Genomic DNA, 14,841 nt, shown 5'->3' with positions numbered 1-14,841 from the left:
ACCATTCAACGTCATCAGACTCGGTGAACATTCTACACATAAAAATGGATGCCGGTCTATCTGTTTGACGTTTATTAAACGACTTCAAAACTGTTTGGCCGATTACCATGATAGTTAGTACATATAAGTATTTTGTTCACGGAGAAGGTTTTATGCTAGACTATGTTGTCATGGCTTTGCGGCACATTAATCTCATAACCGTTCAACCGATGATCATCGGCAAACGCAGGAAATTATACAATGTAAAGATCAATATAAAATCTTAAACGTATATATTGTATACGTGCAGAAAAAAAAAATTGAAAAAAAATTGAAGAAGTTACTTTTGTTTATTTTTTATCACAACGTCCGCGGTGTGGACATTTTTCTAAAGTAACAACAACAAATGGAGCAAAGCTTCTCCGCTGCTCTACAATTAGGTTTTATTCTCGTTGGCCGGAATCAACTACCCGTATCTTTTGACGACGGGATCGCAATTACGTTATTATAGTTATCACCAGAGATGTCATCTATATGTTGTTTCGATTTTGGATATAGATACGGGGATATGAATAATTTTGTACCGGTTTCAGATGCGGTTATGGTTATCTGATTGTTTCCGATAGTTTCACTTACGAATATTAGATTATTTGAAAATTATAAAAGTGATAATTACAAGTTAATAATTTGACTTTATTTGTAGGCTATTATTTGAAAATAGGTGTAGGTACTCTATTTAGGTATAACACTGATAGATGTTTATCTTATATATTCGATAGTTCTTAGAGTTTAACATCCCTGGCTATCAAGAATGAACTAAATATTTGAAACCTTAATAAAGGAATTGTGTAAATTGAATTGAAACAAGGCCTTTGCTTAGAGGCTGAATTCCTGAAATTCTTAGAATATCGTGTTCGCCAAAGGGGCTACATTCAGAGACTAAGTTAACTTCGTGTTGTTTGCTGTTGATGCCAAACTAAGATTAATAGTGCAAAAAACACGCAGTGTTATTGCGTACGCAAGTGACAGGAAGGGTTACATACATTCTCGTCCCGAGCATCGATATTGATCGATTCATCGGGGAAAGAGAAATTCTGTCTTATAGCATTATTTATACATTAGTTTTTTTCTTTATTTGGATATATATGTTTAGATTTGCTATTAATGTAAATATGATGTGGATCATCTTATTAATGCTCCTATTCGTCTCCAGGCGTGTCCCGGGCGCACTACCTGGGCAAGGAGATCGGGCCGCTGTCGGAGCTGCACCACGCCGTCCGCGGCAGCGTATTCGCGGTCGACTCACGCACGCTATACCTGCACGACTTCCATTACGATGGAGAAGGACCCGGTAAGTACATTTATGAAATTATTTAATTTTATTAATTTTATTTAATTTATGAAACTAAAGAACATAAGTGGGTAACAGAAAGCACGGTACCTGTAAAGTATTTCATTATATTATTTATTTAATTATACAATTTTCATATATTGTCGTTTAGTGTTTCTTTTAATTGTCTGCATTTGTTAAGGACTAGTTAGGCTTTAGTTGGGAAAATGAAATCGATTCAATATTATTATTCATTTATAAATGAAGTAAAACAAGTAACGATTACATAAAAAGGTTTCAATGAAATATTTTTTTTCTCTATTAACGATATATGCAGGTCATTCACCTTAATATTCATATTATTGGTAAATGAATGGCGCTGGTGAGTCTCTGCTGTGTTCTAGTTTACGAGTACTGTTTTTTATTAGGCTGTCTGGTCAACTTTAGTAATCCCGGGTTCACGGGGAGCTGACCAATATATATTTTCTGGTTTGTTTCACATTCACAAGTTAACACATATCATACACTCTATTGTTTTTTCTAAACGCAGTAAAGGCTTACAGTCTAATAATTTATTTAATTCCCACTCTACTACTAGATCCCGAAGTCTAGAATAAAAATCCCGGATTCAGTTAATAAAAGGAATATATTGTTCTTTCAAGAAGTTGTCTAAAGCTGTCCCGCCTGTGTATTCTGTCTCGTGTATTATTCGCCTCGGCCGAACATCGTTCAGTGGGACGAAACTGAAGGTTTTTAAATAATTCTATACAATCATCTAAAATTCGTCCTAAAATAAAAGGTTTTCAAACAAACTTATCTGCAGTCAAATTAACACTCGAAGAGTTTAGATCTTTCAAGGATTCACAGAGCTGGACGTCGCCGCACTGAAACATTCCTGGAGTTCGTGCACTTTGCATATCACTCCAAGCAATTCGGTCGCTGCCCTTTACACACCTGATCGTTACTACTCGTCTTATAATTAGTCGATTGGATTTATTATTATTATTATTTAGTATTTAGTACAGACTTGTAAATGTATTATAATTAATTATCCGCTCGTTTCACTTCTTATTTTGAGTTTTATTTCATTTTCCTACTTTTGTTAAAGTGGTTTTGGGCTGTTAGTGTACGTTTGTGGCTACGTAATAATCCTTATATTTTATTTCAGCGAAGAAGTAGAGATATCTTAGCCATCAATAAATTTAAATCTCACTTTGAAAACTATAAAGACGATAAATATGCTTGGAGTATAAATAATAACTTAACTTTGTTAACACAATAATAAATATTTGATGGGAGATATTAAACAGTGAGGTTCAAGTGTTTCTTCTTGGTAGAGCATCTGTAGAGTCCACATTCGTAACCGATGGTTACTACTGAGGTACTTTGTATGTAATTTAAATACAGTAACACTGGAATTCAAAAATGATTATAAGAGCCTCTCACCTCACCTGAGTTTCTCGTCAATTTTAAAAATAATATATTTTAAAAGCGTATGTAGTTTTTTATTTATTTTAGTAATAGTTAGAAGAAGTGTAGACGATCTACTTAAATCGTAATCATATCGATCACATATCATTGGTTGCGTCCGCCGCACGCAAACGCCGAACTTGGACGTGCAAGTTTAGCTGACTTATCTTCCTCCGCAAGCCACTTTTACGTCATTTTATTTTTACCCTCTTTGTCTAGACTCACCGCAAAAAGTACAAACGTAGCTTTTATTTTAACTTTTTAAAAGTAGTTTCGAGTGTAAAACACTCTTGAAGTTCTTCTATTTGCATACAACTCGTAACAACTTCACTGCGGTCGCTACATCGCTAATTAGTTTGCACACGTGTTGTTTCACATCTAAATGTTTATATTTACACGTGAAATAACTCTTATTATTTATGTTTTAGAGCTTAAATTACAAAATACTCGGAAGATAAACTTTTTGAGAAAAATAACTTTAAATTGCTTAGGAATTAGCGTTCGGTTTATTGTAATCATATAATACTTAATGCAATGTCTTCTATCCTAATCATTAATAAATGGCTCTTATTTAAGTACAGTTGGTTGACGAAACAAAAAAACAGGACCGACTTCTGTAACTTCAGATCTGTGGAAGGTGAAAATAAGTATGACAAATTAATTAAAGTACGGGCTCCTATAACGAGATCAGCCCGGATCTGCCTCGGTCGAGTCGAGGCTTAGTGCAGATGAAACTCGACTTATTTCAACGTCCGTAGCAAACCAGGGGAGAATGAAAATTCGGTAAAAGGGAAAAGCTACAAACGTTCGCTTTTATAATGTTCGGGGGCTATTTATAGTGGTAGGACTGTGACTGCGTTTACACAGTGAGAACCGTCGTACACCAATACTAGTTATTGTAATGTATTTCGGCTTGACGGCGAGTGAGCCAGTGTAAATATAATGTTTAATGAAGGACTGCATATCATCAAATAAGCTTAAAGATCCGAATAAGAAATAAATGTTTTGATTCAAATATTTTGGCTTAAAAAATTACTTAATTGGTATTTTATTTCAATTGTACTTTACGTTAACAATTAGTAAAACTGAGTACAATAATTTAAGACATATTTTTAGTACGTTAGTGATATGAGAAGCAAGCGAATGATAAATAAGCAATAACAGTGTGTCTTCAAATATATAATAATAGGCGAGTGTGTGATCAGTGTGAACAGTCCCCGAGGTCGGGCGGGCGTTTGTTGCGGGCACAGATGTACGAGCCTGGCGCATTCCACCTAATGAGAGACGAACATATGGGAACTGGATTTGACCTGTTATAACCCATATAGACACTGCCGCAAGTACTATTTTCGCATACATTCAAAATTGTACAGAGCATCCCTCGAGAACAATAGCCGCGTGGAATACTATGCCTAAAATTAAACGTACTAAGGGATGTTTTTCTAGGCATTTTTTATATTTGTCGTCGTCGTACGGCTACAAATTATAAGACGCAACTTTGAAGAATATTGCCGTCGGCTTAGCTCATTTTCTGCCGTTTTTTGGCGTTTAAGGCCAATATAGTTTGATTTGCAGCGAGCCATAAAAGTATAATGTTCACAAGACTGCCAAAATATTGTTTGCGTAAATGTCATTTGTGAGCAAAAATTACGAGCTAAGAATAAATAATGAAAGCATTTTTATAAGCCGAGGAGAAAATCGGCCACAGTTCAAAATATAATCGTACAAAGTACGAGCAATCATGTGAAATTTATTAACTTTTCACCGTGAAGTTGGCTCCGGACTAATTTCCCGCGGGGCGACGCTCGAAGATGCATTCGTGTTCGAAGATTTTTCTTGTCGTTTCGAGACAGCGCGATTCCGTCGAACATTTAATACATCACGATTTGTGATATTAAGGTTTAATGTTTGACAGATTCAGACTATGACAAATTACTTTGTATCATATTGTAATTCAATTGAATATTTAATTGATTTTTTTATAACAAATGAAATCAAATATACATATTTTTTTTTATAATAATTAAAGCTTATATTAGAGCGAGAAGATTATGCCGGACACATGTTTGTTTGTTGTTAACTATAAGCTCCAAACAGAATACTTTACCTGAGAGATAGTAGGGGGAATTTAACGAGTTTAATTTATTTTAGTATAATTTCCCATAACTTGCGCTTAGTAATTTTCAATAGTTCTCATCAACCAAGTGGACTTAAGAACCTCTTAAATGTCACGTCTACTAAGTGGTAGGGCGCTCCCGACTGGGTAGGTAGCACCCGCTCATCAGGTTTTCTGCCACCAAGCAGCAATACTTAGTGTTATTGTGTTTTAGCCTCAGGCTAAATACAGTAACTACCTACCCTTCTAAAAGGGTGAGTGAGCCAGTGTAACTGCAGGCACAAGGGACTTAACATCGTAGTTCCCACCAACCGGTGGCGCATTGGCGATTAAAGTAATGGTCACTATATCGGATAGCGCCATTGTCTATGGGCGGTATTGACCACTTGAGGTCAGGTAACAACAATAATTTTGCATGTAACCTGTCGTTTTCTTTCGTTTCGTGTTGACCCGACGACGCAGATGTCGCTGCGTCGCCATAAAGTATAAAGTATGTAATTGCAACACGAGAAAAACGATACAAATCACGCTCCGCGTGTAACAATGGCTAATTAAAACCTAATGACTAATTGCAAACGAGGTGATGGCGTTTGTATTCACAATAAGGTTTAACCGTTCCCATCTTGAGTTGTGATCGGAAAATAAACAGTGAATTGGAAATATTTACATAACAAAATGTTTGCTTAGAACCGGAGGCTGGTCTGCTCGGACTGTTTGGCTTGCATCTCGAGCTGCATCAGAGACATTGCCAGAGCACATGCGGTCGTTAGTTCGACAGCACAGAAGACAATTGTTAACATACTTGCATTGAAATGAAGACTGTACTTCAAAGTATCTTAAATTTAAATTATAGCAATTTTTGTCTTTCTTTCTTAATAGTTTATTGTATATTGTCATAAGAAATTATTTACGCTGTGAACTTAAACAAAAATAAAATTATATCACAAACATACAAATTACAGATCAAAATTAATATTAACTATTGTAAAAATCACCGTCGCGTGGGTTCGTAGTATCGCAATATAGAGAGGCAATATAATGCGATCTCCCGGTGCAGCTTCCCCGTTCTCTCTAGCAGTATTTTGTTATTTTTATTGAAACTATGTCCAACTATATCAATACAAATTTCAAGTCCACATTTACAGAGCTTAATAAAATATAATATAGCGTAGTGAGGAAAATATATAGATTTTGTAAATATTATTATTATATTAAATACGTATATGTATTAGATGTTTAAACAAATCAGTGGCAAATACTTGAAAGATTTTCTCTTTTCATTGTTGCTGTCTGCTGATTGATTAAAATTAACAGAAAGATGCTTCATTTTGTTTTACGATATAACTGGAAAAGTATATATATATGTATCACAGTTCAACTAATAATGTAGTCATGACGTATTCATCAAACTGTTTCCAGGTCTCGATAACATGGTACATCTGTGTCGTCTTCTGGAGTTTATTAAAACTTATATTTATTTTTAGTTTTATTTAAAATCGGCTTACGGGTGTTAATTGCTGGAATAGATTCACTCCTGCACATCGGTTCTTCTCCGTAAAATATCGCATTCTAAAACGGTTGTAGCTTTATGTTCGATAATATCTCATAAAGTCATTCAAAAGTGCTTCTAAGAGCTTACTTGAATAAAGTAAACGTCGTTGTGGATACTGGGATAATATGATATATCTCGAAGATTGAATGTCTTTTGTTTTAGCATAACATCAGATTATTTTTTTGAACGGGAGTTATATTTAAATTTAATTTCAACGTATAATGAACCGTATGATGTTCAGTGAAGAGGATAGAATTGCATGTGAAAAATATGTGAATTATTCGACAAGTTCGCTTTGTTCGATATCTTTTTTTTTCATAGCGTGGGTGCCGTCAATATCACTTACTTGAAAACTTCTGAAAAGGAAAAAACTGGAGCGAGTTTCCGTTTTACACAACACTGACATTGGACGCGAACAGCGTACTGTGAATGTTCGTTGAAACATTTTTACTAGAAATTGATGGTCTAAGTTTTTGTTCAAAGAATGAATACTGAATGATACTGATTTGATTTGAAAAAAAAATATATATATATATAAAATATCTTCTATACTATTATTATAAATGCGAAAATATCCCTGTCTGTCTGTTACTACTGATATGGTCGGAAAAGAGAGAGAGAAAGAGTCAAGGAACTTCATACACTGCCCAAAATACAAAATCTACCTGGATTTTGTATTTTGGGCAGTGTATGAAGTCTGTCTTGGGCAGTGTATGAAGTGTGTCTTTACGGTTATACTGGTTTGAACCTAGTGATCTTGGGATTTGCATCCTAATAAACTAGCCACTAGAGCAACGAGGCGTTTAAAAGGGAACGTCGCGTACGTGACCCGCCCGGCGATTACCCATGCACGACTCTATTGTGATATTTTAAAATAAAGCGTCGGAACGAACAATATCGCGAGACAGTAAATTTGATTACACGCGTGGCGTTGCGGAGAGTGATTTAAAGTTGCCCGTATTGTATTACGTAAAGTTTTGGTTGCAGTTTCCCGCGCGCGACGTGCGAGCTTTTATTTAAATGTAATTGCTGCGCGATTAACATTTCGATATAAATAATAAAACTGAAATGATGACGTATCTTTGCATGTATTTTTTATCTTTAACAATTTTGAAATTAAGCCGTTTGCTAAAAAAATCGTTAATAAATATGGCACCTCTCTATCTGGGTATAACTATATTATATATATACTTAATTCACTTTAAGTTTAACCAAGTCAGGATCTTTTGATTGCCATTTTATAAGTAAATTAAAGATGAAGGTACACCCGGTGCGGAATGGGGAGGCTATTGAGTTAACCAGTCGGATTATTTTTTGGTACTAAATATATTTATATATTATCACCGGTTTTCATGGGTACGCCACTCCGAAGTCCCGGGTTCGATTCCCGGCCGAATCGATGTAGAAAAAGTTCTTTAGTTTTCTATGTGGTACCGTCGTTACTTTTGATTTTCCATAACACAAGTGCTTTAGCGACTTCCACTGGGATCAGAGTAATGTTTGTGTTGTTGTCCAACATTTATATATATATTTATTGTATATTATATCAATTGTATTCAATTTTTTTTATTCAGTATGAATGTTAACGACTACAAACTAAAATCCACGCTTTTAAAAACCACGCTTAAATTTCTTTTACGAATGCTTAACATTATTTGGGCCTAAAATTCTAATATTTGAAGTATCAAATAGATAAATAGTCTATGCATTATTGATGTAATAAAACACAATTGATTATTTTATTATTATCTGTATCTAATTTATGTATCTAATCTATTTTTCTTGTAAACTGTTTATTATTTATAATTGTGTACGTAAGAATAACGCGACCGCTAACGACCCGCCCGCTTCGTTTCGCAAACAATACAAGTTACATTACGACTGGTACTAAAACTAAATTACAAAATTTTCGTTTTTACTCCGAGATCAAAACTCGTTTCGTCTAAACGTTACTTTCTACTGATTAACATCAACACGGGAGGTGATGTAAGTCCTCTCGTTACGGAGATGCACATCTCACGACCTACTCGTTACTGCTACTACGTTCCTACACCCGGTAGTACCGCTGTGCAACCCTGTCTTGGTACCATCCACTCGTATATTCTACAATTTCTTACGGCGTCAAAGTTTATTCACTGTCACTCAGCGATCGTGACCACTTACTCACCACCACTTTTCCCACACCAACACACACAGTCACCCACTCTACGTTGATGTTCAGTTAAAATTATATTATTTACTCATAAATGTATTTAAAGATCAATTATTATTATTGGTAACTTTTGTTTGTCTTGGTGGGCGAGCGTGTCCCCCGCAACATGCGGTCTGAATCCAGTACATTACTCTTGCAGATAGTTTATATGACTTTAATTGTTATCAATAAACCTTTTTCATTCTTTTATTAAACGAAACTATATTCTGTCAATTCGGTTTAAGACTCGGCGAATCTAGTCTGATTGAAATACTACTATAGTTTGGCTTTATAGCAAAGGTAAAAGATACGTTTAAATTATTTAAATATGTTTAATTTGGCAATATTAAGTTCCACATGCGCGTCCGCCATACTCGCCGAACTCGCATGTATTTTGAAACTCATCTACAGCAATACCAAAAAGTTTTCGGCATTTCATTAAAACAAAAGTCTTTGCAATTTCCTATTCCATACATTCACTATGACTGCCTGACATGTCATCATTAATTTAAATGATCATTATTATGATGACATTTGAAGATCGTTACAAATAAAAGGCCAGACCGCTTGTAAAAGTTTCGTAGTATTGTGTAATAGTTCAACGTCTTAGATAATCGGATTACATACAAAATGAAACTACCTCACAGGAGACCAGGAAAAATATATAATTTTAATGAGCATATTGAAATTATAACAAATAGAAAAAAACAAATGAGCGTCTTTTGTCGGTTCGTATTTTCATCCGGTACTTTCTTTTTCGTAAGTCAAGTAAATAAGTACCTAAGTGTAGTATTACATACTGTTGTAATTAAAGTAATCTGTATTTCTTAATCCATAGAACAGATTGGTACTTTATTCAAAATTTGATTTCATTTCTTTGCTTTTAATTTTGGCTTGATATTAACTCGATCTAGCCAGCAACTGTTCCAGTATGTAAAAGTTTTACCGTAGCTAGAAAAGTCATGGATATATTTCTAATAAAAAACTAAACAAAATTTAAAAACGATTTAATTTATTAATATAGAAAATACAATAAACATAAAAAGTGTCGTAAGTTTAACGCAATATTCATCGTCCGAAACAAAATGTCTTTAAAGGGATGCAAATTGGGTGATAATCCATGATTGGTTGTAGTGAGCCGGTCGGACATTCGTGTCGACACCCGCCCTCGCCGGCGAGGGTCGGGCCGACGCACAATCAGTGCTTTAATTAAACAAGGCATATTGATGCATTGTTTCATATTCACGTCGGAGTTGGGGCTAATTCTAAAATCAATAATTTCGTGGATAGCATCTGTTTAACAATCCTTTGAAAGCTATTCAGTTGACTTGAAAATGGAAGATGAATTTGAAAATGTTTTTATGCTACTAAGGAAAATCAAAATCAAAATATAGTTTATTCGAGTAGGGAACAGGGACTTTTGAATCGTTATTTAACAGAACCATATAATAGTGAACACACTCGTGCTCTATAATATTTCATGCTATAGAGGCAGTTGCTTAGCCTTTGGAAATTACTGATACCCAGTCAGAAGAATTACAAATATTATAATAATAAAATTGTCATCAATACGAGATATTTTATTTATAAAAGGATTAAATATGAAGAAAAATAAAACAAGAAATACAGGAGATGCAACTTGAAGACCGGACTTTAGATGTTTTAAAGTAATTAACTGTGTAAAGCTGACTGCAGCCGGCTCGCGTACACAGCGGAGATTAGCGCCGCGGGTCCGTCCAGCGCGCCGAGATAACCGCTTAAAATATCCCAATGAAACCAACACTATAACTAACACAACCAGGATACTTGTGGTGTTTCTGTTGCTTAAGATTTCTACACTTATGTATTATTGAATAATTTAGTAAATTAGAAGCGGAGCGGGTATTAGAGAGAGCTCCAGATCCAGAGTTCATCATTTCGTCCTGTAAATGTTAGATAACAACTTTGTTTATAAATAAGGCTAGTTTATTTGTTTAGCATCGTTAGTTTTAATGCCCTCTGCGTGAAATATACCTCGATACCCACTCAGCGCTTCTTCCCAATTAGCTTGGACAATTATTGGCAGATACCACAAATTTATATCAAACGCTTTAACGAACGAAATACGACTCTAACTTAATGGAAAAACGTTTTATTTTGCCTTGGAATCAAATTAGCAGCAAAATTCCAACTCGTTTAAATATTCTCTATTGGGTGAAATGTATATAAATAAGTTTATGTGGAACATGGAGGACATGGACCATGGACATGGAAGGTGAGGTATCCTTTAGAGTGATAAGCGCGCTCCTAAAAATACTCGTGGAATTCATAGCTGTATGAAATATGCTCTTTTATTTTGTTTGCAAATCCTTGCGTACAAATCGGATTTTATTAAAAGCGAGTTAAAAGCGAGATTACATACACATATATGAGTCTGTTTGAAACAGTTGTCGGATTGGTTCACATTTATGAAAGCATCTTTATCAGGGCCGTAGTGCTCGGTTGTCCGGCCTATAACCGTACTTAGTAATTGCTTTATGTAATGAACAAATAATTATGCAAAGCCGAGTGGCAGTTCCTGAGTTTACCGCGTTCAACCACTCATTAAGAATGTATTTATAGACTAACTGCTCCGTGCGGTTTCTCCCGCCTCCAGCGTTACTGCTCCGCCCTGGACGGCTCGTAGCGTGATATTACACAGTCTATTTGCTATATGACTTTCTCAAAAACTTTCAAAAACTTTGATGAACACAATCGAATAATCTGTTAAGGTTTTCGGAAAATCATTGAAGTCTTTGAAGATTTTTTTCAATACTCTCCATCCAAATGTGCGCGTGGTCATTCAATTTTGTATTCCTTTCCTTGTATGTAGTATTTTTGTACTTTTTGATGTCTGTTTATTTCTAACTAAGGGTTTGATTATTTACCTGAAATAAAAGTTATTATTATTATTATATCTTAATGCATAACATAATTATTTTCTCTTATAATAAATAAAAAAAAGAAATCAATACGTTATTATATTTAACGCACGTAGTTATAATATATACTTCATAATTATCCGGCCGAGATGGCCCAGGGGTTAGAACGCGTGCATCTTAACCGATGATTTCGGGTTCAAACCCAGGCAGGCACCACTGAATTTTCATGTGCTTAATTTTTGTTTATAATTCGTCTCGTGCTCGGCGGTGAAGGAAGACATCGTGAGGATGCATGTGTCTAATTTCAACGAAATTCTGCCACATGTGTATTCCACCAACCCACATTGGAGTAGCGTGAAGGGAGAGGAGGCCTTAGCCTAGCAGTGGGAAATTTACAGGCTGCTAATGTAAAAATGCTAATAGTGATTATCGTTTATTATATATCATTAAAGCTATTATTAGGAATGCTATACTTTTATTCTTAACATTTCAATTATTGCTAATCAGTACTTTTATGTATATATAAATACTTTATACAGGGATATTTCGCTCTCGATTTAAATGTTACGCTTTCCCATACTCGATTGTACCGAAGCAAACAATTTTAAGCTACTATATGTATAACTCAGAAGCTATTAGTCTAAAGTATTAGTTTGTTGAATGTGGAAAGTTTTGATAATGCCAGGAATAGTTGGTCCGCGGGCGCCGCGGCTAATCCGAGCAGTGCGGGCGGGATCGAGGTCAATTTTTAAGCGTTTCTAATTAGTCATAATAATGAGCTTAATAATTAATGAAAAAATATTCAATACTTACTATTGATTAGTTCAACAGATTAGTGACTGTAAAATTAATTAATATTAATAACGAATATAACAGTCGATTTGTTTTTAACTTTCCATCTGACAGGCCCACTTTCACCATTGATCGATCGCCACGGTTAACATCTGGTTAATTTCAATCACCAACTTTCTTTTTCTACTCAAAATGACAAAGGTCTAAGACTCAGTCTAAGTCAACGACCTACGTAAGCTTGTACGAGTGTTACTTCGACTCTGCTCTATACTCGGTATGGATGTTATAATTCATTTACATTTTGTTATATTATTTATTATACCAAGTATCGAAGAAATTTCCCCTTGAACAGATATGTAAATTATGTAACCAGATTCAATTTGAAATATATTTCTCATACAATATATAAAGCTTATATGTAATTGAATGTACTGACTCAATACTATATCGCATTGTTTCGCGCAAAGACACATCGAATGTGCAGGAGACCATACATAGAGAGCTCTCTAGGATTAGGTTTGGTGCTTTTATCACCACGTAAGGGGTGCGAACAGTGTGAAAGGAAAGCGGCACGAGGTTGGTTATCAAATTTTTAACAAGTGTTAGTAGAGCAATGTTAGGGGTTTCTATTAAAATCAATTGAAGCGTTTGATTTAATTCTAGGATTATGAAAATGTTAGCTTAAAACCTCTCTGTGTTTTAACTCGTTAATAGTTTCGAAGCGAAGTGAGTAGTTCGAATGTGCTCGTATCCGACACTCGCCGCAACAGTTGTTTAAAATCAAAGCAAGAATTTCATACAAAACACAACACCGACGCTCACGACTATATTGGAATAGTTCTGACGTCCAAGATTGAACTACTCAATAAATCGGGAACCAGCCTTCACGCGCTTACCATACTGACGGTTCCTTTTAGGAATATTGCAAACAAGCGTTACTTTAAACTCGTTCGTTGCATTTGTTCGCGTTAACGAAAACATTCGTCCAAATTCAATATGCAATTCATTATATTTGGAATAACAATAGTCCAAGGTTCCTTTCCTTAAGAAAAAAGTAGAACGTAGACGCTGCTCCAATTCATTCATAAATTCATGTATAAAATTTCACATATACAATTATATATAAGAACTGTACTAACATTTGCTTTAAATATGAAAGTAATTATTGGATCATTGAATTTGAATAAATTATTTATTTATTATTTATTTATTATTATATATCGAGTTGATGTTTGTGAGACATATTTTATGAACTAAAATAAACGTGTATGATTTACGGCAGAAAACTAAAAGCAATAATTATTAAAAAATATATTGAAATAGAACGTCCCCGAGAAAAATGTTGCGGGAACAGAGCAGCTCGTTTTAAAATAAATACGAGTAACAAAAAAGGAAACAGTCAGATGCCAGCAGAACGCCCCCTCGGAAGCAGCAAACGTTAAAGTATTTGCAGCTCGTGGTAGAATCCACTGCGACGTTTAAACCAGACATATTTGTAATACTCGGGTCGGTTAGGTGTTGTTCACGAGCTCGACGGAACAGATTTTCATCTTCTACATTAATTTTAAACAACATCTTACGAAATATTTCATTTTGATCCGAATCCCAGTTTTATATTTTGTTGTTTATTTGTATTCTTGAGGTATTATCTTTTTAGTTTAGCTTTTGTTATAAACATATATAAAATGACAAAATAAATATTACATATAACTAGGAGAGTTCTCTTTATTATATTTAGTTGCATTAGCAAATCTAACTGATTCGATTGATTTGAACACAATGATAAATTAATAGCTTAGTTTATTTTATTTCATATATTAAACGAAAATATCATAAAATAATACTGAATGGACAGGAGAAAAAGATACAGGATACGCGATATATAAGGATATAAGGATATTTAAAAGGAGTATCTTAAGGAGCAGGTTTCGAGATTGTTATTCAACGCGTTCCACGTTAGTACGTAGCTAGTAGGTTATGATTAGCACAGGATTCCTCCAGATTTTTCTTCTGCATCCTCCTCCATCTATCCATCAGGATTTAATAAGTATAGTTGAATACACTAGGACCAGTTAGGGCTTTAAGTTTTATTTGTAAAATTAATTAAAAAATATGCTTAATTGTACTTGTAAGACGAAACGCGAAGACCTTTGTATAAATTGTAATCAATTTCAAAATCATTTTCTAATTTCTACGAACATGAACAGACTCGAGAATTCGTGGAAACTCTTTATTCGCTTTCTTGAATACATGTTATTATATTCCTTTGATCAGTCTCGCAGAACGTATTTTCATCATTTCTCTGTAGCCTGCGTCTCTAAGTATACAATGAAATGTATATATATGTATAATGACGTTTGTATATATACCATATTTTAGATTTGCGGACCACAGTTATGGTACGCATTATTCAAGACTACTACTGCACTTAAGTTAATTTAAAAGTAAAAAATCTTGTAACAAAACAGTATTTGGAGCGATTTTTCTGATAATCTCAATCTACGTCAAGTA

General features: G+C 34.5%; 1 protein-coding gene across 7 annotated transcripts in view; it reads left to right on the top strand.

The window, feature by feature from the left end:
- The window catches only part of LOC125073203 (protein Skeletor, isoforms B/C), a 72,712-nt gene that overhangs the window by 17,612 nt on the left and 40,259 nt on the right, over positions 1-14,841 (top strand). For 6 of the 7 annotated variants that reach the window (XM_047683930.1, XM_047683933.1, XM_047683934.1 and 3 more), the window contains exon 2: positions 1,193-1,330. In XM_047683930.1, the coding sequence (XP_047539886.1) occupies positions 1,193-1,330 (138 nt within the window). The remainder of the gene's footprint in view (positions 1-1,192; positions 1,331-14,841) is intronic. The other variant, XM_047683932.1, reaches the window with a different exon arrangement.

The sequence above is a fragment of the Vanessa atalanta genome, chromosome 23, assembly GCF_905147765.1.
Source record: "Vanessa atalanta chromosome 23, ilVanAtal1.2, whole genome shotgun sequence".
Classification (NCBI taxonomy): domain Eukaryota; kingdom Metazoa; phylum Arthropoda; class Insecta; order Lepidoptera; family Nymphalidae; genus Vanessa; species Vanessa atalanta.
This window is presented reverse-complemented; position numbering and strand designations above follow the sequence as displayed.